The 27,188-nt window shown below is 43.9% G+C and overlaps 1 protein-coding gene and 1 long non-coding RNA gene across 3 annotated transcripts in view; one reads left to right on the forward strand and one right to left on the reverse strand.

Annotated features, from left to right (window-relative positions):
- Positions 1-1,229: 1,229 nt before the first annotated feature.
- Positions 1,230-25,514, forward strand: LOC126951149 (uncharacterized). Its single transcript, XR_007724370.1, has 5 exons — positions 1,230-1,508; positions 2,316-2,339; positions 15,425-15,547; positions 22,406-22,631; positions 25,357-25,514. It is a non-coding gene; the product is annotated as an uncharacterized LOC126951149 (long non-coding RNA).
- CPA4 (carboxypeptidase A4) overlaps positions 5,789-27,188 on the reverse strand; it is a 47,543-nt gene continuing 26,143 nt past the window's right edge. Inside the window, exon 11 of one of the 2 annotated variants that reach the window (XM_050785026.1) lies at positions 5,789-6,053. In XM_050785026.1, coding sequence (XP_050640983.1) covers positions 5,947-6,053 — 107 coding nt within the window. In that variant the 3' untranslated portion in view covers positions 5,789-5,946. Of the gene's footprint in view, positions 6,054-22,793; positions 24,445-27,188 lie in introns of those variants that run through there. The other variant, XM_050785025.1, reaches the window with a different exon arrangement.

Below are 27,188 nucleotides of genomic sequence, written 5' to 3' on the forward strand. Positions count from 1 at the left end.
ATTTACTCAGTAAATGTCCACTGAATACCTACTATTTTCCAGGCACTTGCTAAAATCTGGAAGCAAAATAGAAAGCAACACATATCTGGCCCTTCCATTTCTAAAGGGGTAAGTAGACAATTAATTTAAATAGCATGCAGATAATTGGTGATTGGAGCCCATCTCACTCCAGATAAGTGTAAAACTGTAGCTGGTGTTTGTGCTACAAGGGAAAGGCACATTGTACCATGAGGACGGGTAACATGGGCTCCATATAGACTGAAGGAGAGTTTCCGTAAATTAGAAATTTTATTGGAGGACTTTTATTTCCTGCAGGTTGGTAGGTTAGATACTTAAGCAATCCTGCCCAAATGAAAGAACTCAAATGCAGGATAAAATATTTTGAGTAACAGCTTTTTTAAAGCCATCGCTGGGTTGGCACAAATACAAGAATCTACAGATCCCCAAAAGGAGGAAAAGCCAGACAGACACCAAAGAGGTAAGCAAGCTTTGCCTCAGAGAACTTCTCAGAATGCTGGTGTTCTTGATTTTCCTACTGGATGCATGTACCATGCATCTAGAATCATCTTCCCTCTGCTTCAAATCTATCTTTTCAAACCTTCCTTTAGTGAAGGTTTCTGTTTTTACTTATTTGAAAATTCTTGGCCAGGTGTAGCAGCTCACACCTGTAATCTCAGTCCTTTGGGAGGCCAAGGCAGGAGGAACCCAGGAGTTCACTTGAGTCCAGGAGTCCAAGACCAGCCTGGGCAAGTCACGGAGACCCTATCTCTGCAAAAATAAAATAAAATTAGCTGGGCATGGTGAGGCATGCATCTGTAGTCCTAGCTACTCGGGAAGCAAGCAAGAAGATCGATTGAGCCCAGGACTTTGAGGCTGCAGTGAACCATACTCCAGCCTGGGTGACAGAACAAAAACCTATCTCAAAAAAAAAAAAGAAAAGAAAGAGAAAAAAGAAAGAAGGAAGGAAGGGAGGGAGGGAAGGAGGGAGGGAGGGAGGGAAGAAGGAAGGAAGGAAGGAAGGAAGGAAGGAAGGAAGGAAGGAAGGAAGGAAGGAAGGAAGGAAGGAAGGAAGGAAGGAGAGAAAGAAAAAAACAAAAAGAAAGAAGAAAGAAAGAGAGAGAAAGAAAGAGAGAGAAAGAAAGAAAAGAAAGAAAGAAAGAAAGAAAGAAAGAAAGAAAGAAAGAAAGAAAGAAAGAAAGAAAGAAAGAAAAAAAGAAAGAAAGAAAAAGAAAGAAGAAAGAAAAAATTATTTTGCTCTCATTCTTGAAAGGGTTTTTGGGGATAGAAATTCTAAGTTTATTACTGTTTTCCTCTCAGCACATTGAAAATATTATCCCACAGTCTTCTGGCTTCCATTTTTGCTACTAAAAGGTAATCAGTTGTTGACTTACTGTTCTTCGGAAGCTGACCTCTCTTTGTTCCTGGTTTCTTTGAAGATCTTCTCTTGGCTTTTGATGGTCCACAGTTTTACTATCATGTATTCTTCAGATACACCATCATATGTCCAGGTATGGAATTTTTTGTTTGTTTTGTCTTGCTTGAGAATCATTTGAATTCCTCTATCTGCGTGTTACTCGCTTTCCATTATTTTCCAAATTTCTCAGCCATTATATTTTTAAACATTGCCCCTTCTCCTCTCTATTACCTTCATCTGAAACTTTTGACTGGATAGATGTTAGACCTCCTCATTCTAGCCCCCAAGACTCATAACCATTCTGTTATATTTCCATTGTGTGGTCTCTCTGGGCTACATTCTGGATAATTTATCTGTAAAAAATACTTGTGTCTTTATTCCACTTACCTGATTTTTTCATTGGCTGAGTTTAATCTGCAATTTAATTGATCTGTGAAGTTTTACATTTCAATTGCTAAGGTTCATTGATTCTGCAACCTTTTTTTTTTCTCACGTTTTTAACACTGTTAAAATCAGGATACATCTTACAATTGGTGGCATCTTGCAATGATAATTGGCAGTATTGTTGATGGCACATAAAATTATGGTGCATCTTATAAAATCAATCCTGTTTTATAGTCAACGCAATATGATATTCATTTTTTATTTTTGGAAGTTCTATTTGTTTTTTTTTTTTTATTTAAGCCCAAATGACTTGAATTTCTTATCTATTTTAGAATTTATTATTTCTTTAAACGTATAAGACAGATATTTTATATTCTGTGTCAGATAATTACAGTTCCTAGATATTTTAAGTCTATTTCTGCTGCGTATTCTTTCTGCTGGTTCTCACTCATGGTGCATTTTCTTTCATGCCACGTATCTGTGAACCAATCATTTTCCTTGAACATTTATCTGTGAGAATCCCTTGAGGCCTGGGTTGAAGGTGAGTTCTTCCAGAGAAGATTTGCATCTACTTCTGTAAGTTGCTGGGGACACTACCAACCTGAGACCACTCTAAATTAAATGATTTAAGATTTTTTTTGGACTGCATAGTTAGCATAAACTTAAACCACAGACTCATGTTGGGGAGCTTACTTGTGGGTATGAAATCTCAGGAAACATTTTTCCCAGCATCATCTAACAGCAAAGTTTTAAGTCCTGGACAAGAATAGTATGTTATCTGCAAGTGGGTCATCAGAGTTAAAGTGTCTTAAGGTCCTGGAATTGTTGGGAGAACGGAGAGATATTGACAATAGGCCGGGCGCGGTGGCTCAAGCCTGTAATCCCAGTACTTTGGGAGGCCGAGACGGGCGGATCACGAGGTCAGGAGATCGAGACCATCCTGGCTAACACGGTGAAACACCGTCTCTACTAAAAAATACAAAAAACTAGCCGGGCGAGGTGGCGGGCGCCTGTAGTCCCAGCTACTTGGGAGGCTGAGGCAGGAGAATGGCGTGAACCCGGGAGGCGGAGCTTGCAGTGAGCTGAGATCCGGCCACTGCACTCCAGCCTGGGTGACAGAGCAAGACTCCGTCTCAAAAAAAAAAAAAAAAAAAAAAAGAGATATTGACAATTTTTTAGATTTTGGTAAATATGCGTGTTCAAATAGCTAGAGCAACAACTAGAAGAATAGATCCAGTGCACACAACTTTCAAACAGGTAGAAAGGATAAAGATAAAAAGAGATGAAGGAGGAAACATAAACCAGAAAAAGATGAGGAAAAAAGATTTACAAAAAGAAATTTTAAAAAGTAGAACATAAAGATACTCCAGAGCCTAGAAGAAAAACAAAGTAGAACAAACTGAAAGGGCATAAAAAGAAGAAACTTGCCTAATAATAATAGTAAATGTAAATGGATTTAACTCTTCAGTAAAGGACAAAAATGATCAATATGATTTATTTAAAATCCTAGCTATATGGCCAGGCATGGTAGCTCAGGCCTGCAATCCCAGCACTTTAGGAGGCCAAGGTGGGTGGATCACTTGAGGTCAGAAGTTCAAGACCAGCCTGGCCAACAAGGTGAAACCCCGTCTCTACTAAAAATACAAACATTAGCTAGGCATGGTGTGGGAGTAATCCCAGCTACTCAGAAGGCTGAGGTGGGAGAATTGCTTGAACCCAGGAGGCAGAGGTTGCAGTGAGCCAAGATCATGCCATGGTACTCCAGCCTGGACGACAGAGCAAGACTGTCTCAAAAAAAAAAAAAAAAAAAAAAAAAAGAAAAAAATACTAGCTATATGGTTTCACAAGAGGCACTCTTAAAACATAAGAACAAAGAAAGACTCAAAGTCACGGATGGAAAAAAGATATTCCAGGTAAATACTAATAAAAGAAAGCATGTAGCCAGGTGCAGTGGCTCATGCCTGTAATCCCAACACTTTGGGAGGCCAAGGAGGGAAGATCACTTGAGGACAGGAGCTCAAGACCAGCCTGGGCAACATAGGGAGACCCTGTCCCTACAAAAAGTAGAAATAAGTTAGTCAGACATGGTGGCATGCACCTGTGGTCTCAGCTACTCGGGACACCCCTTCTTAAAAAAAAAAAAAAAAAAAAAAATCAGGAATAATTCTAACAAGCAATGTGCAATCCTCCCTGTTCTGAAGTAAGCAGGTATATGCAAACCTGCCCCCAAAGTCTTAGGAAGCTGAGAGGTCCAAGAAAGAGGCCGACAAATCTGTTTTTTAGAAAGAAACATTTAATAGGGACTTAGAAGCAGAAGTCATGTCTGTGTATCAGGTATTGGTGAGATAAGCTGGTGATTCCTGCACCACTACCCCCGAGACCCATGGCCCATACACCACAGGGACAGGATAACTCCGAAGGGATTTGTAGGACAGTTGAAGGGTGATAGTATCAAGGCTGTACCAACCCCAGGGCAGGATTCACGGCAAGCACATACTCCACACAAGGAACAACAGACAAACTGGAAATCCTGAGGCCTTCCCCGATCTGGGGGCAACCAGAAGTCAACATGGCAGATTAGCATCCAAGATGGAGTTGCTTTGGCCTCCATGCTTCCTGGACACAAATATAAAACTACTGGAAAATGCTAACATTCCAAACAAATCTAACAGTATACTCTATTCTTAAATAAGAAAACTCAATGTCATCACGCCACTGTGCTCCAACCTGGGTGACAGAGTGAGACCCCATCTCTACAAAAGTTAAAATTATCCAGGTGTGATGGTGCGCGCCTGTGGTCCCAGCTACTTGGGAGGCTGAGGTGGGAGGATGGCCTGCACCTGGGAGGTAGGGGCTGCAGTGAGCTGTGATCACACCACTGTACTCCAGCCTGGATGACAGAGTGAGACCCTGTCTCAAAACCAAAAAAAGAGAGAAACTCTTGCACATGTCACCAGAACATACGTACAAGATTGGCTGAATAAATGGAGATGTCATACAACGGAATACAAAGAGCAGAGAAAAGGAGTCAACTACAGCGCCATGCATCCACATGGTTGAACCTCAAAAAATGTAATGTTGAGCGAAAGAACCAAGTCAGAACACACTGTGTTTCCATTTACATACATCCACAAAACAGCATATTGTTTAGGAATAAGTCCTTATGCAGTAATTATAAGGAAAAGAAAGAAAATTAGTAGCATGATTAGTGGTTTTGTCTAGAAAAGGAAAGGAAAGGGAGTACATTTGAGGGGCATGTGCAGGCTACTCGAATAATGTTGCATTCTTGTTCTTAAGCTGAATGATAGGGTAAGAGTGTTAATTTTTTTTTTTTTTTTTTTTGAGACAGAATCTCACTCTGTTGCCCAGGCTGGAGTGCAGTGGTGTGATCTTGGCTCACTGCAACCTCTGCCTCCCAAGTTCAAGTGATTCTCCTGCCTCAGCCTCCCAGTAGCTGGAATTACAGGCACCTGCCACCACACCTGGCTAATTTTGTATTTTTAATAGAGATAGGGTTTCACCATGTTGGCCAGGCTGGTCTCAAACTCCCGACCTCGGGTGATCCGCCCGCCTCAACCTCCCAAAGTGCTAGGATTACAGGTGTGATCCACTGTGCCCGGCTGTTAATTTTCTTTTTAACAGCCACTGAAGTTTTATACAGGATCTTGTACATATGATATACTTCACAATAAAACATATTTTAGGCCAAGTGCGGTGGCTCACACCTGTAATCCCAGCACTTTGGGAGGCAGAGGTGGGCGGATCACGAGGTCAGGAGATCGAGACCATCCTGGCTAACACGGTGAAACCCTGTCTTTACTAAAAATACAAAAAATTAGCCAGGCATGGTGGCGGGCGCCTGTAGTCCCAGCTTTGCGGGAGGCTGAGGCAGAAGAACGGTGTGAACCCGGGAGGTGGAGCTTGTGGTGAGCCGAGATTGCGCCACTGCACTCCAGCCAGGGCAACAGAGCGAGACTCCGTCTCAAAAAAAAAATCATATTTTAAAGGAAATACGGGGAAGTTAATTTACTTTTTATAGTGAGAATCAATCAAAAATGCCCAAAACTGAAAAATCAAGAAGTAGCAATATAAGCACTTTACCTAGTCTTATGAATGTTGAGCATCAAGGCTAGAAGAACTCAATGTGGTTATTGCCAGAGAGCAAGACCGGTGAAGAAAGCGAGGAGCAGGACTCTGTTGCTTCTTATAACAAGTCTTGTAGAACTCTGACTCTTCATACGATGGCTGAGTAACCCTTTAAATTAAAGAGAAGTTGTAAAAGTGGCATTTAATACCTAGAGTAGTCCAGCTCATAGAGACAGCAAGCAGAATGGTGGCTGCCAATGGGCAAATGGGAAGTTATTTAATGAGGATATAGTGTCAGTTTAGGAAGAGGAAAAAGTCCTGGAGATGGATGATGCTGATGGTTGCATAGCAGTGTAGGTATACTTAATGCCGCTGAACTCTACACTTAAAAACAAAATGATACATTTTATGTTAAGTATATTTTATCACATACACAAAATTAAAGCTAAAAGCACCCAGCCAAACAGTAGCATTTGAGCTGAGTTAGGTAAGATGTGAAGGAGTTAACTCGACAAACCGTGATGGGGAGACTGCAGGAAATTTGATTCTAGCCCTGAATCTCGTCCTCGTTAAAGGCATTAATTCCCATGTCTGGCTGGGGACCACCTGGGGGTCTCCAGAGATCGAGTGAGGTGCTCCAACATCCGCAAACAAAACTTCCAAACTAAATTATGTTTTAGTCTTCAAAAGTCCCCTTTGGGTGTTTTAGGAAAATAAATACATCCAGTGTAATCTTTAAAAAAAGAACAGCAGGATCATCATCATTCCCTTTCTAAAAGGATTCTTTGATTATCGAGAGGATTTGCCACTGTTTCTTAAAATGAAAGCTCCCCTAGTGCAGTCAAAATGTGATTTAATTAACAAAAAAACAGGCTTATCCCACCTTTCAGAAATATGCCAAGCAGGTGCTTTCAGGAAATGGAATATTAAAAATCCAAGAAAACAATGAAACGCCTAAAAGGTAGGTTAATGCTGCTCTGGATTAGAGGTTCCAAATTTACTTGCTCATGCAAAATCCCAGTCTGTGGCCACCCACTGCAGGGAACCCGAGCCTATGACCACATCTCCCCAGTTTAGCTAATCATGCCTTTTGCCTCCATCACACACCATAGATTCTAATTCTTTACAGGCATTGCAAACACAAAACAAAGTCTTTGTGGGCTGGGGCTGTGTCATATTCATTTGCATCATCCCAGGAACTCTTGGTATAGCCAGGCCACTGCCCAGGACCTATTTGTTGACTGATTTGTGGATTCACTCATTCCAATGACTCCCCAAAGCTTAGGGAACAAACCTTCACATCCAGGACCTTCACCTTTGCCTGCTCCACTCAGCTCTGCCTCTGTCAGTCCAGAGCTCCTAAACCTTTGCTTTGAGCTGCTCCCCATGTTTAGTTACTGGACCTCACTCTCACCACCCACAACCAGGGACCTGCCTCCCCTGGTGTCATCCTTAAATGCAGGCCTCTAACACCAAGGTCTTGCCTCCCTCTCCTCCAGGATATACGTTCCTGCCCAGATATATGCCCAGAAGTTGATGATAGACTATTGGGCAACCCTCCGCCACATGGCTGCCTCCATCCAGGCACCCAGTTGGCCTCCTCTCAACCGTACTACACCCACTCCTTCCCTGCCAGCTGGATTTCTGGATGGAGGCCAGACCCCCCTACCAGCCACAGGGCAGTAAGAGCTACGGAATGGCTGGCCAGGACATGTCACTTGCCAAACTCCTCAGAGATACTGCAAGGAAGTGGGCTGGGGCTGGGGGCTCCCTGGTTGGGTGCCTAGTGTCTGGTCATCTGGGACTTAGCTAATGACCACCATGAGGTGCCCAAGAGCACAGGCTGAGGGCCTGCTCCCAGCGAGAGCGTGGGTTGGTAGCCTACAGGCCAAGGAAGGGATGCAGCTGCAGCCACGGCCAGCCCGTTGGGCCTGGAGAGCCACCTGGACAGCCCTGTGTGGAGCTTTCCAAGGCCTCACCATTTAGAGGAAAGGTAAAGGTGACCCACATGCTTTCCCTGCCCAGGGTCCAGCAAACTTTTTCTGGAAAGGGCCAAAAAATAAAGATTTTAGTCTTTGGGGTCCAGAAGGTAAGATAGAGCAACTGTTCTCACTAAAGAGTCTGTTTTTTCCTTTAATTAAAAAAAAAAAAGAAAAAGGCTGGGCGTGGTGGCTCACGCCTGTAATCCCAGCACTTAGGGAGGCGGAGGTCAGGAGATTGAGACCATCCTGGCTAACACAGTGAAACCCTGTCTCTACTAAAAATACAAAAAATTAGCCAGACGTGGTGGTGGGCACCTGTAGTCCCAGCTACTCAGGAGGCTGAGTCAGGAGAATGGCATGAACCTGGGAGGCAGAGCTTGCAGTGAGTGAGATCACACCACTGCACTCCAGCCTGGGTGACAGAGCAAGACTCCATCTCAAAAAAAAAAAAAAAAAAAATCATAGAGACGGGGTCTTGCTGCATTGCCCAGGCCAGTCTCGAACTCCTGGGCTCAAGGGATCTCCCACCTCAGCCTCCCAAAGTGCTGGGGTCACAGGCATGAGCCACTGTGCCCAGCCTAAAGAGTCTTTTTTACGTTTAAAAAATGTAAAAACCATTTTTAGCTTGAAGGCTATGGAGGCTAGATTTGATCTGCGGGCCGTAGCTTGCCTACCTGGTCTGCTTGAAGAGGCAGGCATTCGTTTATGAGATTATTCACATCTATTAGAGAGCTCAAGGTAAATCGGAGTCAAGAATTAGAAGCATTTTCAATCAAATCCAGTGATTTCCAAAGTGAGGCATTCATTCCTACCAGGGGGTAAAGGAAGGAGCTATTAAGACTTATAAGCTCTATTTTTATCTCATTCTTTTTATTTTAATTTTTATGTTTTATAAAATATATAATATGACTACAGTGGCATTTGTACAGAATGTATAAATACATAGTTACATATGTTGGGTGTGACAAGCTAGATTTTTTAAAAATTATAGGGGTGCAGGATGAAAAAATCTGAAGAATTCTGCCTAGAGTTCTTACGTCAATTTATTTTGTAAGCTTGCCACCACCATGCTTTTGTTTCTATCAGTACCTCTTCTTTCACATATTTCTGGGTGGCAAAATCTGATTTTTAAAATTGAAATTTATTTAAATTCATGGTGATAGATATTGCAGAATTTAACAGTCCTTGAAAGCTATGTATTAGGAAGCAAAAGGCTATTTGCTGAGCACCACCGTGAGCGAAATTCTGCCTTTGTAACCTCATGTCTGGCTGGGGAAAGTGGGCAAAAGTTCACTAGTTTTTGATCAAATTCCCCCCCACCCACTTTTTTTTTTTTTTTTTTTAAGACAGGGTTTCGCTCTTCTTGCCCAGGCTGGAGTGCAATGGCGCTATCTCAGCTCACCGTAACCTCCACCTCCCGGGTTCAAGCGATTCTCCTGCCTCAGCGTCCAGAGTAGCTGGGATTGCATGTGCCAACACACCCAGCTAATTTTGTATTTTTCAGTAGAGACGGGGTTTCTTCATGTTGGTCAGGCTGGTGTACGAACTCCCGACCTGAGGTGATCCCTCCCACCTCATTCTCCCAAAGTGTTGGGATTATAGGCGTGAGCCACCACCCTCCGGGCCAAAGTTCACTTTCAAATAACACTAGACTACTTCACATGTAGAGCAGATAACCTCGTAACGAAGTATTCCCAGTTTTTTTCTCCTGCCCCTTATGACATTGTTGAAATTTATTTCACTTATCCATATGTTATAATCACATAATACATTGCTACTATTATTGCTTTAAACAAATAGTTATCTTTTAGATAAATTAAGAATAAGAAAAATAAGTTATTTTACTTTCATTTATTCCTGGTCCTTCCCTTTCTGTATGTAGATCTGAATTTCTGACTTATACTATTTTCCTACTCACTTAAATGCTTCTTTTCTTTTCATTTTTTTTTTTTTTTTTTTTGAGACAGAGTCTCGCTCTGTCGCCCAGGCTGGAATGCAGTGGCGCAATCTCGGCTCACTGCAAGCTCCACCTCCCGGGTTCCCGCTATTCTCCTGCCTCAGCCTCCCGAGTAGCTGGGACTACAGGCGCCCGCCGCCACGGCCGGCTAATTTTTTGCATTTTTAGTAGAGAGGGGGTTTCACCATGTTAGCCAGGATGGTCTGGATCTCCTAACCTCGTGATCCGCCTGCCTTCGGCCTCCCAAAGTGCTGGGATTACAGGCGTTGAGCCACCGTGTCCGGCCCCTTAAATGCTTCTTTTAACATTTCTTGTAGAGCAGATAGGCTGGTGATGAATTCCCTCAGTATCTGTCTGCGAAAATATTTATCCTTCACTCTTTCTTTCTCTATTTTTTTTTTTTTTAAAGCAGAGTCTCGCTCTGACACCCAGGCTGGGGTGCAGCAGTGCAGTGGCACGATCTTGGCTCACTGCAACCTCCACCTCCTGGGTTCAAGCGATTCCCCTGCCTCAGCATTCTAAGTAGCTGGGATTACAGGCGTGTAACACCACACCCAGATAATTTTTGTATTTTTGGTAGAGACGGGGTTTCGGCATGTTGGCCAGGATGGTCTCAGACCCCCTGACCTCAGGTGATCATCCTGCCTCAGCCTCCCAAAGTGCTAGGATTACAGGCTTGAGCCACCGTGCCCAGCTGAGCCTTCACTGTTGAAGGATAATGTCACTGGGTATATAATTCTAGGTTGGTGGGTTTTTTTCTTTCAACGTTTTAAATATTTCACTTCACTTTCTTTTTCTTTTTTTTTTTTTTTTTTGAGATGGAGTCTTGCTCTGTTGCCCAGGCTGGAGTGCAGTGGCGCGGTCTCGGTTCACTGCAAGCTCCACCTCCCGGGTTCACACCATTCTCCTGCCTCAGCCTCCCCAGTAGCTGGGACTACAGGCGCCCACCACCACGCCCGGCTAATATTTTGTATTTTTAGTAGAGACGGAGTTTCACCATGTTAGTCAGGATGGTCTCGATCTCCTGACCTCATGATCCACCCACCTCAGCCTCCCAAAGTGCTGGGATTACAGGCGTGAGTCACCGTGCCCGGCCTCACTTCACTTTCTACTTGCTTGCATAGTTTCTGACCAGAAGTCTGCTGTGGTTTTTATTCTTGTTCTCTATTGGTAAAGTGGTAAAGTGTTCCCTCCGGCTCTTTCAAGACTTCAATTATTTTTTTTTTTCAGTTTAATTATGTTATGCCTAGGTAGAGTTTCTTGGTATTTATCTTTCTTGGTTTTCTCTGAACTTCACAGATATGTGTTTGGTATCTATTAATTTTGGAAAATTCTCAAGCATATTACTTCAAATATTTATTTGGCTCTGTTCTCTCTTCTGCTTCTGGCATTCTAATGACGTGTACATTATACCTTTTGAAATTGGCCTCCAGTTCTTGGGTGTTCTGTTCTGGGTTTTTTCATCCTTTGTCTTTTGCATTTCAATATGAGAAGTGTTTTTCCCCCCTTCAGTTTCACTGATGCTTTCCTTGGCTGTCTCTGGTTTACCAATAATGAGCCCATCAAAGGCATTCTTTGTTTCTGTCACAGTGTTTCTGATTCATAACACTTTCCTTTAATTCTTTCTTAGAGTTTCCATCTTTCTGCTGCTTACATTACCCGTCTGTCTTTTCCCTTAGAACACTTAACACATAGGCCGGGCGCAGTGGCTCAAGCCTGTAATCCCAGCACTTTGGGAGGCCGAGACGGGCGGATCATGAGGTCAGGAGATCGAGACCATCCTGGCTAACACGGTGAAACCCCATCTCTACTAAAAAATACAAAAAACTAGCCGGGCGAGGCGGCGGGCGCCTGTAGTCCCAGCTACTCGGGAGACTGAGGCAGGAGAATGGCGTGAACCCGGGAGGCGGAGCTTGCAGTGAGCTGAGATCGCGCCACTGCACTCCAGCCTGGGCGACAGAGCGAGACTCCGTCTCAAAAAAAAAAAAAAAAGAACACTTAACACATTAATCATTGTTATTTTATCTTTATTTATTTTACTTTTTTTCTAGAGACAGGGTCTCACCATGTTGCCCAGACTGGACTCAAACTCCTGGGCTCAAGCAATCTTCCTGCCTCAGCCTCCCAAGTAGCTGGGACTTAGGCATGAACCACCACACTCAGCTCTAATCATTGTTATTTTTAATTCCCTGTGTGATAATTCCAGAATCTGTATCATGTTTGAGTTTGGTTTCTTTTTCTCTTCCGATAGCTTTTGCTTTGTTTTGTTTTGTTTCTCCAGAGACAAAGTCCTGTTCTGTTGCCCAGGCTGGAGCACAATGGTACTATCATAGCTCACTGCAGCCTCGAACTCTTGGGCTCAAGTGATCCTCCCCGGTAGCCTGCTGAGTAGCTGGGACTACAGGCATGTGCCACCACACCCAGCTACAGGCAATGTTTTTGATTTTGGTTTTGGGTTTTGTTTTGCCTTTTAATATGCCTTGTAAATTCTTTTTGAAAGCTGGACATGATATATTGACTAATAGAAACTGAGGTAAATAGGCTTTCAGTGTGAGACTTGTATTAGTCTGGCTAGGAGTTGGGCTGTGCTTAATGTTTTCTGTAGTTATTGGTGCCAGAGGCTTCCAATTCCTCAGGGATCTTTGGTTTTGTCTCCCCAGCTGTCTTTTGGTTTCCCTAAGTACTCCTCCTCTGAGAAAGTCAGCATCTTCCAGTTCTTTCAGCTTTAACCCAGTTTCATTATACCTCTTGGTGTGGTGGTAGGATGTAGGAGGAGAAAAATGTTCTATCATCTTATGATTATGAGATGAGCAGGTCTCTGGGCTGTGACTTTCACAAGTGTTTCTTAGTTTTTTTCCCCCTCTCTTGGGTGAGATAGGAATATCACAGGGGACTGGATTTGGATAATTTCCCTTCCCCCAAGTAGATAAGGCTCTGGTAAAGTCTTCTCCTAGCAACGTAGGCCTTTGTTATGAAGAACACTCTGGGCATTTCAAAATGGTTACCTTTCCTCCACCCTGCCAGAAACACCAGAGATTTTTTCTTGGTTCTTCATTATGAGAACCTGGTGGAGTTCCTAGAGGTAAGATCCACAAACATACTGGGGGAGCCCCTAAGGCTACAGGCCCCCGGGAGTTTCTCAATCTCAAGCAGGTTCACACTCAGCCTCCAATTGCATCAAAATTACCATGTAAGTGTTTTTACCAGCTTATGGCTTTAACAGTCTCTCCTCCAGGTATACAGATCACAGCTGTGTACCTGGAGCAGAAGGTTGGCCTCTCTCCAGATTTGGGGGTGGCAGGTGCCTTGGGAGTTCAGTTCTCTGATAGGTCCGAGAAAAGTCATTAACTTTCAGCATATTCAGCTTATTTCTTGTTGAAAGAGTTTCCAAGTTCTTTACATGTCAGCACTAAAGCCATAAGTCCCCAAATCTTTTATAATAGGCAGTGAGCCTAACTGCCTTTTGCTCTAGAAGGAACATTACTTTTATTATAACGGACAGTAGAGAAATCTGTCCTTCACTCCAGAGGGAGATATTGTCTATCTTTCAAGGTTGTTTGTTCTTCTAACATTCTTGAAAAGATCATCTGGAATTATCTAGATATGCAGAAATATAAAAGGCCCAAGGAGAACTGTCTCTCAACAGATGTAAAAAACACTGGGAAAATGGTGCCGGAAATAGAGTTTAAAACGGTTGTCCTCAACCTTGGCAGTCCATTAGCACCACCTGGATGGATTTTTATAAAACCAATGCCCAGAGACTCTGTTTCCATTGGTCTGGAGTAAAGCTCCAAGCGTCAGTAGTTTTTAAAAGCCCCCATGTGATTTTAATGTATAGCCAAGGTGGAGACCACCTGCCTAAAAGTTGATGAGGTGAGATATAATTAATAATATATTTTTTACCTCAGTGCTTCCCAAGCTTTGCTGTGCATGTGAATTACCTGGAATTATATTCAATGCAGACTCTGATGCAATAAGGTCTAGAGGAGGGCCAGAGATTCCGTTTCTGACAAGCTCCCTGGTTTTGCCTGATATTGTCATTCTATTTGAGCAGCAGGATTTTGGCTCACTGGAAACAGACTTCTCATTATAATCTGTGTCTACTGCTAGACTTGCATCCTTAAGGCTTTTTATAGATATACATACATACATATAGATAGATAGATAGATAGATAGATAGATAGATAGATAGATAGAGGTGTGGATATGTTCAGGAATGTATCATGTAGGGAAGGAGAAGGTAGCCTGACTCTGGAAGATGATTCTTGCAGTAACAGTAAGGCCCACACGTATACATGTGTAACAAATCTACACATTGTGCACATGTACCCTAGAACTTAAAGTATAATAATAATAAATTTAAAAACAAAAAACAAGGAAGGCCTATCCTTTCCCAGGACCACAGAAATACCCTAAGCATTGAGACCATGAGAAATTTGAGAGATGCTTCAGGATGTTGAAAACAAAGATTTAGAACACAGGGCCGTCAAGTCCTAAGTAACAACTTCCCTCTGAGCCTTACATTGCTCAAGTATCAACGGTAGCTGTTGGTGAAGAGTATTTGGATCCAAGTATCAGAGAAATAAAAAGTAAAATCTTAGTATTGCTGGAGTAAAAGCCCTTTCCAGTATGAGTGACCCAGAAGAACACTGATCAATGTCGTTTCTATTTCTTCTATTGGGAGTAAGGGAAACAGCTCTGGCCATCCTCCTCCCGATCTCCTGATTTAATTTCCAAAGGTTATGATGCGGTTGGCCTCCACGACGGCAGAGCTGGCGTCTGGGCCTTCCCATCTCTCTGCAGTGCTGGCAGCAAGAGGGAAGGAAATACCCTCTTCCAGGGCCGGCACTGCTCATGCACAGGCCTTCCCCGGCCCAGCAACATGTTCACTTTCCAGCTTGAATGAGTCTCTTTCTGGCTACACGTATCTTTCATCTGTTTTCTAGAGTAAACAGAAGACTCCTAGATAGGAGTCAGGTTCCAGAGAGCCCATAAGGACCTACAGAGACATGTCTGCTAAATATTGATTGTATTGGTGGTCCTGGGGCAGGAGGGAGGGAGGAAGATCTAGTGCCTTCTTCTTTAATGTCTCTTAACCAAGTTAATACCTGTCCACCCGCCAGCTGCCTCTGGAAGCATTTTAGAAATACCACTTCACGGCTGGGCGCGGTGGCTCACGCCTATAATCCCAGCACTTTGGGAGGCCAAGGTGGGCGGATCACGAGGTCAGGAGATCAAGACTATCCTGGCTAACACAGAGAAACCCCATCTCTACTAAAAATACAAAAACAAAATTAGTCGGGCGTGGTGGCAGGCGCCTGTGGTCCCAGCTACTCGGGAGGCTGAGGCAGGAGAATGGCGTGAACCCGGGAGGCGGAGCTTGCAGTGAGCCCAGATCACGCCCCTGCCCTCCAGCCTGGGCGACCGAGAGAGACTCCGTCTCCAAAAAAAAAAGAAAAAAGAAATACAACTTCATAGTGAGGAGACACGTTATCCTTTCCCACCGAGCCTGGTGTCTCTGAGTTTTCTAATACAGATTTGCTGAAATGGGAACAGGAGGTCTTTGCTTTTCCTGACCTCCGTGCGTCTCACATCCATCAGAAAGAACAATGCCATGGCGAGGTACTCAGAGCTGAGGGAGGAAGATTGCTGCAGCCTGTGAGCTAAGCCGAAAGAATATCCCGGGCTTCTTTGGGATCCGATGTGGACTTGGTCCCGCTGCAGGTACTCATTCAATACCTCTTTATGATGCGCCATTGTGTGCTTAAGTGCTGAGGATTCTCAATGACTAAGACCTTGGCTCTGCCCGTGAAGGGCTTAGAAGCCCAAAGCCAAGGTTAATGGTAAAGCTAGGCCGAATTGCTTAAATACTCAAACAGAATACATCTATTTGCTTGTTGAGAGAAGTGAACATATTGTCATCCAAGGATGTGAGAGGCTAATAAAGATGGGGATAGGTGGTTCCACAGGCCGTGAATCCCTATGAAAAGACATAAAGTCCCTTGGCTGAATGCGGTGGCTCACATCTGTAATCCCAACACTTTGGGAGGCCGAGGCGGGCAGATCACGAGGTCAAGAGATCAAGAGCATCCTGGCTAACACGGTGAAACCCTGTCTCCACTAAAAATACAGAAATTAGCTGGGCATGGTGGTGGGCACCTATAGTCCCAGCTACTCGGTAGGCTGAGGCAGGAGAATCGCTTGAACCAGGGAGGCAGAGGTTGCAGTGAGCCAAGATCACGCCATTGCACTCCACCCTGGTGACAGAGAGAGATGCTGTCTCAAAAAAAAAAAAAAAAAACATAAAGTCCCTGAAGGTTGGAAATAGTCTTCAGCCCATTCCAGATGTTTTGCATTAAAATATTAGCCATAACTCTCCTGATGGCAATCCTGAGCCCAGACCCATAGTGGGAGAGCCTATAGGAACAGCAGGATGCCCCTCAGCCGGCGAGGGAGACCTGGCTTTTGCTCTCTAAATTCCCTCTCATCAGTGCACAGTTGAAAACTAAAAGGTTTCAGGAGCCAGGCACAAAATACAAAAGTGTGAGACCAGAGGGACTGCAGGAGCTATGTGTATTTTAAAGGCATTCAAATTCAAAACCAAAGTCAGCAAAGCATCTCCTGCCCTTTTGCTACCTTAGCAATAATCTGTAGAGCCGCTCTTGACAATCTGCCTCGCCATTTCCATCGCCTTAAGTCTGGGCATGTCCCTTTGCCTCTTCAACACTTCAACTGCCTCAACAGTTAAATAAGGATGATAATACCCAGCCTGCATCTATCACTGGGTAATTGTGATAATTTAATTATCCAATAGCTATAAAGCACTTTAAAACTATAAATCACTATAAAGCTGCAAGCAATTTAACCAATACCAAGCCTTCCTTATCTCTGAATATTTAATTTATGCTCTGTCTCTCTTAGAACGTAGGGACATACATTCCAATATATTTTCCAGACTTCCACTGATAATATTGGTTGGAAAAAGTACCTTTTTCCTGTTTCCCTGACTTGTTGAGAGCGTGGCTTCTGCAACTGTTACCCGGCTGTCCTGCAGCAAATCATATCAACAAATATTTACTAGCTGCTGAGCTAAGCCTTGTAGGAGATACAAAAAAGCATGAGATTCACTTTCTGCACTAAAGGAGCAAACTGCCCAGCTGAACCACAGAACCTGTGTATTCTAGAGACGAAAAAAATGCCTGTGCTCCCTGGATGCCCCCAATATACCTGAAGCTTTACTTCAAATACAAGAAACAGCTGGTGTTCGTGATTTAAGGCTCAGTACAAATAGCAGAGAGAATTTATTTTACAAGCTGCCTGGGTTGGCAAAATTCCAGAATTCATCAAACAGAAAGATAAGGATGATGATGATAATGATAAAAATGATTCTGCATAATTAGTCTTCCTATAGTAACATAAAAGAAGCGCAGTCTACATAGGACATTCCAGAGTTGGAACATGCCCTCAACATCACCCAAAACCGATTTACAACAGGGCCTTTCCAAGACCTGTAAAACCCAGTGAGCCTTTATGTTTGACATGGTTGTGTTTGGAAGCTGGACCTGCGAAGGTTTCAGGCAGTGATCCTTTGTCTTAATCTCATAAAGGAAACTCGATATCTATAGAACCTGGGGAAAATCCCAGAGAAAGAACCCCAATATTTCCAAACCCAAATAATAATAAAAATTACTTAACATCCAGCTAGTGTTTTTCCGTGATCTGTTGAGATCTTTGTTATTACATTTCATGAACAATCTGAAGCAAATAAGTCTCTCACTTTAGGGAGAATGCTGAAGACCTAATTTATAAATGAATTTCCACCACTCAGTGAGAATAATTCTTTTTTGTTTGTTTGCTTGTTTGTTTTTGAGACAGGGTCTCACTCTGTCACCCAGGCTGGAGTGCAGTGGTTTGATCATGGCTCACTGCAGCCTCAACCTCCTGAGCTCAAGCCGTCTTCCCATCTCAGCCTCTCAAGTAGCTGGGACTATAGCCACCACACCTGGCTAATGTTTGTATTTTTTTGTAGAAACAGGGTCTTGCCCTTTTGCTCAGGCTGGTCTCAAACTCCTGGGCTCAAGCAGACTGCCCACCTTGGCCTCCCCAAATGCTGGGCTTACAGGTGTGAACCGCCAGGCCCAGCTGAGAATAATTCTTTTACTTTTTATCTTTTTTTTTTTAATTTCACTTTAAGTTCCAGGATGCATGTGCAGAACGTGCAGGTTTGTTGCATAGGTAAACGTGTGCCAGCTGAGAATAATTCTAACACATACCAAGAGCTTCTACTGCCAGGTAAATATCTGAATGCTTTAATACTCACTTAGTTAATTCTCTTGATAAGTCATTGCAGATACTGTCGTTATTCTTCTAAAGATGAGAAACTGAGGAGCCCAGAGGTTATCTCATGGGCCAAAGTCATGTGGGTTGGTGAAAAAGTTGGTCCATTCCACAGCTTTCCACCACCTGTGACCCAGAATACAGAAGTGGCTATGGTCTGCTCCCTGCCTCCCGGGGGCTGCAGTCCAGTGAAGGGCTCTGGTGTCAACTGGACAACAGCTAATGCCAAAGATATCCCTCATTCTGTCAGCTACTTCACAAAGATCTTCTTTTGGTCCCCAAGAGAATTGGGTGCAAGACCTGGAGGTGGCTAGGAGAAACCCCTCCTCCCCAGTACTGCAAAAAAGAGAACTCAAGACATTTTTCCCCATTATTGATAGATTATACTTTCTCCATCCTCATTGATGTCTTACTGGTGGAAAATTCCCTGCAGACTGATTTGATGAGGTATGAAAGCCTTTCAAACTTAAATGTGCTTCAGAAATGTAAGTCGCTACCAGGCATGGTGGCTCATGCCTATAATCCCAGCACTTCGGGAGGCCAAGGCAGGAGGATCACTTGAGCCCAGGAGTTTCAGACCAGTCTGGGCAATGTGGAAAGACCCCATCTCTACAAACGATTTTTTTTTTTTTAATTAGCCTAGCTACTCCAGAGGCTGAGGTAGGAGAATTGCTCGAGCCTAGGAAGTCAAGGGTGCAGTGAGCTGTGGTTGTGCCACCGCATTCCAGTCTAAGTGACAGAGGGGAGATCCTGTCTCAAAATAAAAAATCTAGCCCACTTTTTTCACATGTTTTGGGGAAGTAAACAAAGAATACAAAGAATAAAGTTAAGAATAGTTTATATTACTATCTTCCCTAGCTTTCCAAATCTAGACAGGCTCCGCTACCACCCATCACTCTCCTGACAGCAGTCTGTTTTCTTTTATTTATAGCAGCTCTCCTCACCCAAATTAGCTTCTTAATTTAGTTACTTGAGTACTTTACTTGAGTACTTCCAACTACAGTGAAATTTCATGCAGTAACAGATTTTGTCTTCTTGTTTGCAATAATAAAATAATAACACTGTCTCAAGAGCCAGGTGTCGTGGCTCGTGCCTGTAATCCCAGCATTTTGGGAGGCTGAGGTGGGAGGATGACTGGAGCCCAAGAGTTTGAGGCTACAGTGAGCTATGATTGCCCCACTGGACTCCAGCCTTGGTGACAGAGCCAGACCCTGCCTCTAAAAAAAGGAAAAAAACTGTCTCTGGCACGTAGTAGGTACTCAATAAATCCATGTTGAATAGTACAATTTTTGTTTAAAATTAGTATCTTTATAAACATTTTTAAAATTGTTTTTCAAGTCCATAGAAATAGATTAATTACAACCCATGGTTAGTGACACACCCTTCATTGATCTATGCATGCTCCTCCTTTTTTTTTTTTTTTTTTTGAGACGGAGTCTCGCTCTGTCACCCAGGCTGGCGTGCAGTGGCACGATGTCCACTCACTGCAACCTCTGCCTCCTGGGTTCACGCCATTCTCCTGCTTCAGCCTCCCGAGTAGCTGGGACTACAGGCGCCTGCCACCACGCCTGGCTAATATTTTTTTTGTAATTTTTCAGTAGAGACGGGGTTTAACTGTGTTAGCAAAGATGGTCTCGATCTCCTGACCTTGTGATCTGCCCGCCTCGGCTTCCCAAAGTGCTGGGATTACAGGCGTGAGCCACCACGCCCAGCCACATGGTCCTCTTTTAATTATTTATTTAGCTACTTAATTAAGTTTTTTAAAAAATCATATAATAGGCTGAGAGCAGGGGCTCACACCTGTAATCCCAGCACTTTGGGAGGCCAAGGCAGGAGAATTACTTGAGGCCAAGAGTTCAAGACCAACCTAAGCTGCATAGGGAGACCCTTATCTCTACTTCAAAAAAAAAGAAAAAAAAAAACGTAATAAACACCTGAAAAAAAACAGAATCTAAAACAAAAGCTAAGGTTCATCCTCTAACCACAGGGCCCTGTCTCTCTCTCATCCTTTACCTCTCTCCATTTGAAGGAATCATCATTCAGGAATCCCAGGTTCTTCATTTCCTGTGGTCTTAGTCTCCCTAGAAGCAGAACCCGAGATGGAGATTCTTATGCAAGTGATATGAAGGGGAGTGGTCTCAGGAGGCGAGTGAAGGAAACAGGCGGGGCAGGAGAAAAGGCTAAGCAAGGATGACTTGCCTGAAATCGTCTGGAGCTCTAGCCTAACCCCATGGGAGCTCGGGAACATTTGTTGTGCCAAAGTGTTGATCTCACCTGGAAGCAAAGAGCTAGCCATGTGTACTCCTGAGCCAGTCTGTCATGGGTAGACATTTGGGAGGATGGTAAAAGAAAAGACAGGTGCGCAGCCTCCTGCGTGAGGCAACCCCCATTTGGCCAAGAGCAATTCTCTAGAGAGGGACGTAGCCCTGAACATTGGCAGGCAATACTTGGCTGCTGGGATCTGTGCACTCAGCCAGAAAGTGGGGTCTGGACATGTCCACTATGGCTTGCTTCTCTTTTTATATAGTTTCATCAAAATTTGTATATCTTCTTTAAAAGTATGCATGTATTTTTTGTCAGGTGTTTGGATCTTTCTATAAAGGAAATCATACTAAATTTTGTTTTGACTATTGTATAATAATCTCTCAGTATGTGAATGTACCACACCTTTTCACCTATTCTCCCACTGATGGTCTTCTGAGTTATTTTTAGGTTTTTATGATTGTGAACAATGTTGCTATGAACATTCTCATATGTCTCCTCTTGTACAATTGCAAGAATTTCTTGAGGTCATGCCTAGGGTGGAATAGCTGGATCATAAGGTGTAAACTTGAAAAGATAATGTCAAACTGTTTTGTAAAGTAGTTTTACTAATTCAGCTGCCCACCAATAAGGTATGAGACCCTGCCACTCACATCCTCTCCAACTTTTTGATTTTTGTAAATTGAATGAGTATAAAACGGCATCCCACTGCGGTCTTGATTTGCATGTCCTCAATCACTAATCATCCTTTTATATGTTGATCAGATATATCTGCTTCTTATTCTCTGTTTTTTTTTTTTTTTTTTTGGAGACAGGGTCTTGCTCTGTCACCAAGGCTGAAGTGCAGTGGTGGATCGTAACTCACTGCAGCCTTGAACTCCTGGGCTCAAGCAATCCTCCCGCCTCAGCCTCCCAATTAGCTGGGACTACAGGTGCATGCCGCCACACCCAGATAATCTTTTTCCTTTTCTTATAGAGACATTGGGGGCGGGTTCTTACTATGTTGCTGAAGCTGGTCTCAAACTCCTGGGCTCAAATGATCCTTCCACCTCAGCTTCCTGAGTAGCTGAGATTATAGGTGCTTTCACCACACCCAACTAATTTTTTATTTTTATTTTGTTTTTATTTTTGTTGAAACAAGGGTCTCACTTTGTTGCCCAGGTTGGTCTCTAACTCCTGGGCTTAGGCAATCTTCCCACCTCGGCCTCCCAGAGTGTTGAGATTACAGGCATGCACCACCGTGCATGAACTGTGCTTCCTCTTTTGCGAAATGCTTGGTCAATTTGGCACATTTTTCTATTGGCTTGTCTGTGCTTTCTTTATTGATTTGTTGAAGTTCTTCATGCATTCTTTGTCTGTTGTGTGTATTAGGAATATGGTGAACATCCTCTCTTGGCCTTTAACTTGTTTTCTCCCTTTCTATAGTATCTTTTAATGAACAAAAGCTCTTAATTTCATTATGGTATCTGGCATTTATGTCTTGTTTAAGCAATCTTTCCCTTGGCCGGGTATGGTGGCTTACACCTGTAATCCCAGCACTTTGGGAGGCCAAGGTAGGAGGATTGCTTGAGACCTGGAGTTCAAGACCAGCCTGGGCAACATATCAAGGCCCCATCTCTCCATAGAAAGAAATAATAATAAAATTTTAAAATTAATCTTTCCCTTAAGGAATCTGAAGGCTAATCTCAATCCGAGGGGAGTGACCACAATTAGGCCCAGGTTACAGGCCAGCCACAGAGGCAAGCTTGGTTATGCTCACCAAGGCACGGCCCTGTCTGAGGCAGCCCTAACCAGCCAGCACAAGTGACCAGCTGGCTGACTGGCAGGTGTGCTCTGGCTACAGAGCTGGATATATTATGCTATTAGAGCTGGGTGCTGTTAAAAATTCTAATCATAGACTTTAATTAACTTTCCTTGCTCTGACGCCCGCTCACTAAGCAACCTTCTGATTATAATTTGGCTTCCCATGTATCTTGCCTACAGGGAGAAAATGTACTGCTCAGGCCGACGTGAGGATCCAATCCACTCAACAGTTACATGCCACGATGTAAATTAATAAATTCGCATTCTGATTTTATCATCTGCCTCATCTGAGGTCTATAGGCGTGAGTCAGCATCCCCTAGTTTAATCAACATGGACACTGAGACTATCAGGCTTTTGAGCTGAAAAGCTAAGAACTAGACCCAGGACCACAGTGAAATCACCAAGGTAACATTGCCCTGGAGGCCCCTTGGCCTGATGAAGGAGGACTTCTACATGTCATGCAATACAGACAGGGATTAAAGTCGACTTCTGACATTATAAAGAGTTGCATATTCAAAACCATGGCTTGGTTCTATTCAGGTGAAGGCAAAGAATAGGAGATGATCATGAAACTCATATTGAATATTTATTGGCTTATAAGCACACACCAGATGCTGTACAAATCCTAGGGAGGAGATTAAGATTTACAGAAATGTTTGGAAAAAGCGAAAAAACAAAAACAAAACAACAACAACAAAAGGACAGATGGTACGTGCTGAGGTGAAATGAAACAAGAGGCAGCTGGTTGATGAATTCTTGCTCTACTTAGGGACTCGCGGTCCAGGATACAAAATAGACAGACACACACACACACAAACCAGGACAAGGAAACACAGGATATACCACAGCACAAACGGAAATGTGCCAGGGCGGTGAGATTATCCAGGCCGGAGGAGTGATTTAGGACCTGTAAGATGAGGCCTAGATCTTTGAAGTGAGTTCAAAAGGCAAAGAGGAGGTGAGCCCATTAGGACAGATGGGGATAATCTCACCACCCTGCAATTTAGATGGTCACTTCACCCAGCCTTCCTGGGTGAGCAGTACCTACAGTGACACAGATCCCCTCCCGCCATCCTGGTCACACTGAATAATAAAGGGAGGAGAGGGGTAAGAACTGTAGTATGTAGAAATTCTCAGCGCAGGGAAGGGAAGTGAACTTCTACTTTGTATTCAGGCCTAAAAAAGGAGGGGAGGGGCCCAGCGCGGTGGCTCATGCCTGTAATCCCAGCACTTTGGGAGGCTGAGGCAGGCAGATCACCTGAGGTCAGGAGTTTGAGACCAGCCTGACCAACATGGAGAAATCCTGTCTCTACTAAAAATACAAAATTAACCGGGCATGGTAGCATGCGCCTGTAATCCCAGCTACTCGGGAGGCTGAGGTAGGAGAATTGCTTGATCCCAGGAGGCAGAGGTTGCGGTGAGCCAAGATCAAGCCATTGCACTCCAGCCTGGGCAACGAGAGCAAAACTGTCTCAAAAAAAAAAGGACAGGAGGGAGGGAAGAGACCTTCACTGATACCCCTGTGAGATTTGCTGCTCAAAGGAAAATATTTTCCAGGAAGACTGAGAGAAATTAAAGGAAATTCTATGTCATCTTTGAGACCCACCTGAAGATAAGCAGTGCCTCCCACAGTGCCACCAGAGCAAGGTCATTGGCTTGGCTAGATGTGGATGAGGCTAGAGAATCATCTCAGATTTTCTTTGGTTCTAAAAATGAGGTAGAGAGAGACATGCCGCCCAGGAAGGGGTGATGCTAAGTGCAGCTGCCCAGCCAGCAGGGTGGAAGGAGAGACAGACAAAAGGCTCATCAAAAACAGCTGGACCAAAATTGAGCAGGCTGGCAGAACCACTCCTTGCAGGGACACCACCAGCACACAGGACTCCAGGGAGCTGGCTGGAAAGGGGCAGGCCTGTGTGCTCTACAAACCCAGAGGGCTCTGACTCACACAGGAAGGAACGGCCTCCTTTAACAGTGGCCTCAGTGGGTGCACGTGTGGGTACAAATAAATGTAGACAGAGCGGGGCCGTCGCCTAGTAAAGGTTGTCCCGCACGTGCTCCATGATGGTCTTCAGCCCCAGCCAGGTCTCCTCCGCAGTGGGGATGATCTGGTTAGCTGGCAGGAGGAAGCCATAGGTCCCGGTATCTCTCAACTCAAATGTGAATGCAAATTTGATGCCATTATCATACGCCCAGTCGATGCTGCTCCCACTAGCTGGATCTGTAAGTCGGAGGACAAAACACTCTTGAAGCCCAGTTCCCTCCTGGGTTAGACGGGAAGGGGCCAAGAACTCTGCCTGCCTGGGGTTCCTTCAGGAATCCAGAGTTTGATCCTCAAGTCATCAGTCCAAATCATCAGCCTGATCCCTATGTCTCAGACCATCCTGCATTGGTCTGAGGTGCATGCTGGTCTCAAACCAAGAGATCTGAAACCCTTACTCCCGCCTTATTACTAACTTACTGTGTCCGTCCTGTTGGTCCCTCAAAACCAATCTCTATAGAGAGAGAGTATAGCAGGCAGCCTCCAAGGTAGCTCTAATGATACTTGGATCCTAGAAGTCAAGTCTTTGTGCAGCTCCCTCCTACATTAAATAGGGCTGACCTCACCAGTGTAACTGACAGGATGCTGCAGAAATGAAGCCGTGTGACTTTCAAGGCCAGGTCATAAAAGACACTGTGGCTTCTGCCTTGCTGTCTCTTGGATTACTCACTCTGGATAAGCCAGTTGTCATTTGGTTTTGTAAGGACATTCAAGTAGGCCTCTACGGAGGTTCGTGGTAGTGAGGAACTGAAGTAGTGAATGAAAAATGCAAGCTGATATGGTTTGGCTGTGTCCCCACCCAAATCTCATCTTGAATTGTAGCTCCCATAATTCTCATGCATTGTGGGAGGGACCCAGTGGGAGATAACTGAATCATGGGGGTGGTTCCCCCATACTGTTCTTGTGGTAGTGAGTAAGTCTCATGAGATCTGATGGTTTTATAAGGGGAAACCCCTTTTGCTTGGTTCTCATTTGCTGTTTGCCTGCTGCCACGTAAGACATGCCTTTTGCCTTCTGCCATGATTGTGAAGCCTCACCAGCCACGTGGAACTGCAAGTTCATTAAGCCTCTTTTCCTTTATAAATTACCCAGTCCCAGGTATGTCTTTATCAGCAGTGTGAAAACGGACTAATACACAAGTCTTAGGTTGACTGTGACCCTGGAAGGCATCTTGACTGCAGCCTCATGAAGGATCCTGAGCCAGAGCCATCTAGCCAAACCACTGAATTCCTGCCCTACAGAAACTGTAAGAAAAAGTATGTTGATTGTTTTAAGCTGCTACGTTTTAGGATTTTTTTTTTTTAACATTACAAAAGATAATGGATACAGAGAAGGCAGCACAGACCTTGGGACTTCCCTTCACCAAAAGGCTTATGAAAGGCAAGAGGCCCATTTTTCTGCTTCTTCCCAAACTCTACTAGCTCAGAAATTGCCTAACAGTGCAAAATATAGATAATTCTTTTCTTGTTTCTTTTTGAGACAAGGTCTCACTCTGTCACCCAGGCTGGAGTACAGTGGCATAATCACAGCTTATTGCAGCCTTGACCTCCTAGGCTCAAGTGATCCTCCCACCTCAGTGTCCCAAGTAGCTGGGACTGCAGGCACATACCACTATGCCTGCATAGTGTATGTAAATAGATACAAATTTATCTATTCGTAGAGATGGGGTCTTACTATGTTGCCCAGGCTGGTCTCAAACTCCTGGACTCAAGTGATCATCCCACCTCAGCCTCCCAAGGTGCTGGGATTAAAGGTGTGAATCCCACGCCTGGCCTGGATGACATTAAATAATAAATCAATGTCAATAGCAGCTACCATTTGTTGAGCATCTATCATGAGGCAGGCATTATATCAGACACTGCACATTTATGATCTCCTAGTCTTTAAAAACTCAGTGAAGTAGGTTTTATTGTCCTTGTTTTACAGATGAGGAAACCCAAGCTCAGAATGGATAATTCACCTAAGGAAATACAGATGGAAAATGGCGGAGCTGCAATCTAATCCCAGGTCCATCTGATAATAAAGCCCAGGCTCTCCTCAACCAGTGAGTATAAAACAAGCCTGTCACCTGGAAATACGGGTCTTTTGGCTTTTCTGTGGTTCCTGAGAGCTGTGTGATTCCTGAATAGCATTTGTGATTTTTCTAGGGATGCTTCCAGTGAGACGCCGTGCTCCCTCCCTGTGTGGAGGGAGCCTTTCTCTACCTCGAGAAAATACTGAATGAAAAGCAATGGCACCAGAAGTTTCTAGAAGTTACTTATATGGCAAGTCCAAGTATTTGAGAACACATTTGAGATTCAGGAAGGAGGCAAAAAGGCTTCTGCCGAGCAGTCAAAATGACAAAGTTTGTAAACTTCGCTTTATTTGGGTCCCTGCTCAAAGTCTACCTACTGTTAAAAAAAAAAAAAAAAAAAAAAAAAAAAAAGGGAACACGCTATTAACACTGTTCTGCACACTGTATTTTTCAGTTAACAACTGGTGAGTATTCCCTTTTAGCGCACATAGATCTACCTCATTCGCTTAAGGACTGTGTAGTGCTGCATTGTGTGAACGCACCAAATGGTATTTATCCTGCATTCTCTATACAGACATTTTAGACACTTACAAGGGTTGGGGCTCAGAAAGTGATACTCCAAAGACTGATGTTTTGACATGCTGAGAGCCCTCAGAAGCCACCTCCAAATCAAGGTCCCTCTAACTTCTTATTCCCCATACCTGCCCCACTACCAAGCACAGGGAGGGACTGTCTCTGTCTTTGGAAATTTCCTCATCTGACTGAGAAAGTGTCTTTCCAAAAGAAATGCAATTGTCTTAAACAGCCTCCCTAGAGGTCTCATCAAATAACCAAGAAAGATAAACCACCAGAAGAGATGAGACTGTGAATCATCACCACACCCAGACAGACTTCATCTATTCTTCTGAGG

Source organism: Macaca thibetana, chromosome 3 (assembly GCF_024542745.1).
Source record: "Macaca thibetana thibetana isolate TM-01 chromosome 3, ASM2454274v1, whole genome shotgun sequence".
NCBI lineage: Eukaryota > Metazoa > Chordata > Mammalia > Primates > Cercopithecidae > Macaca > Macaca thibetana.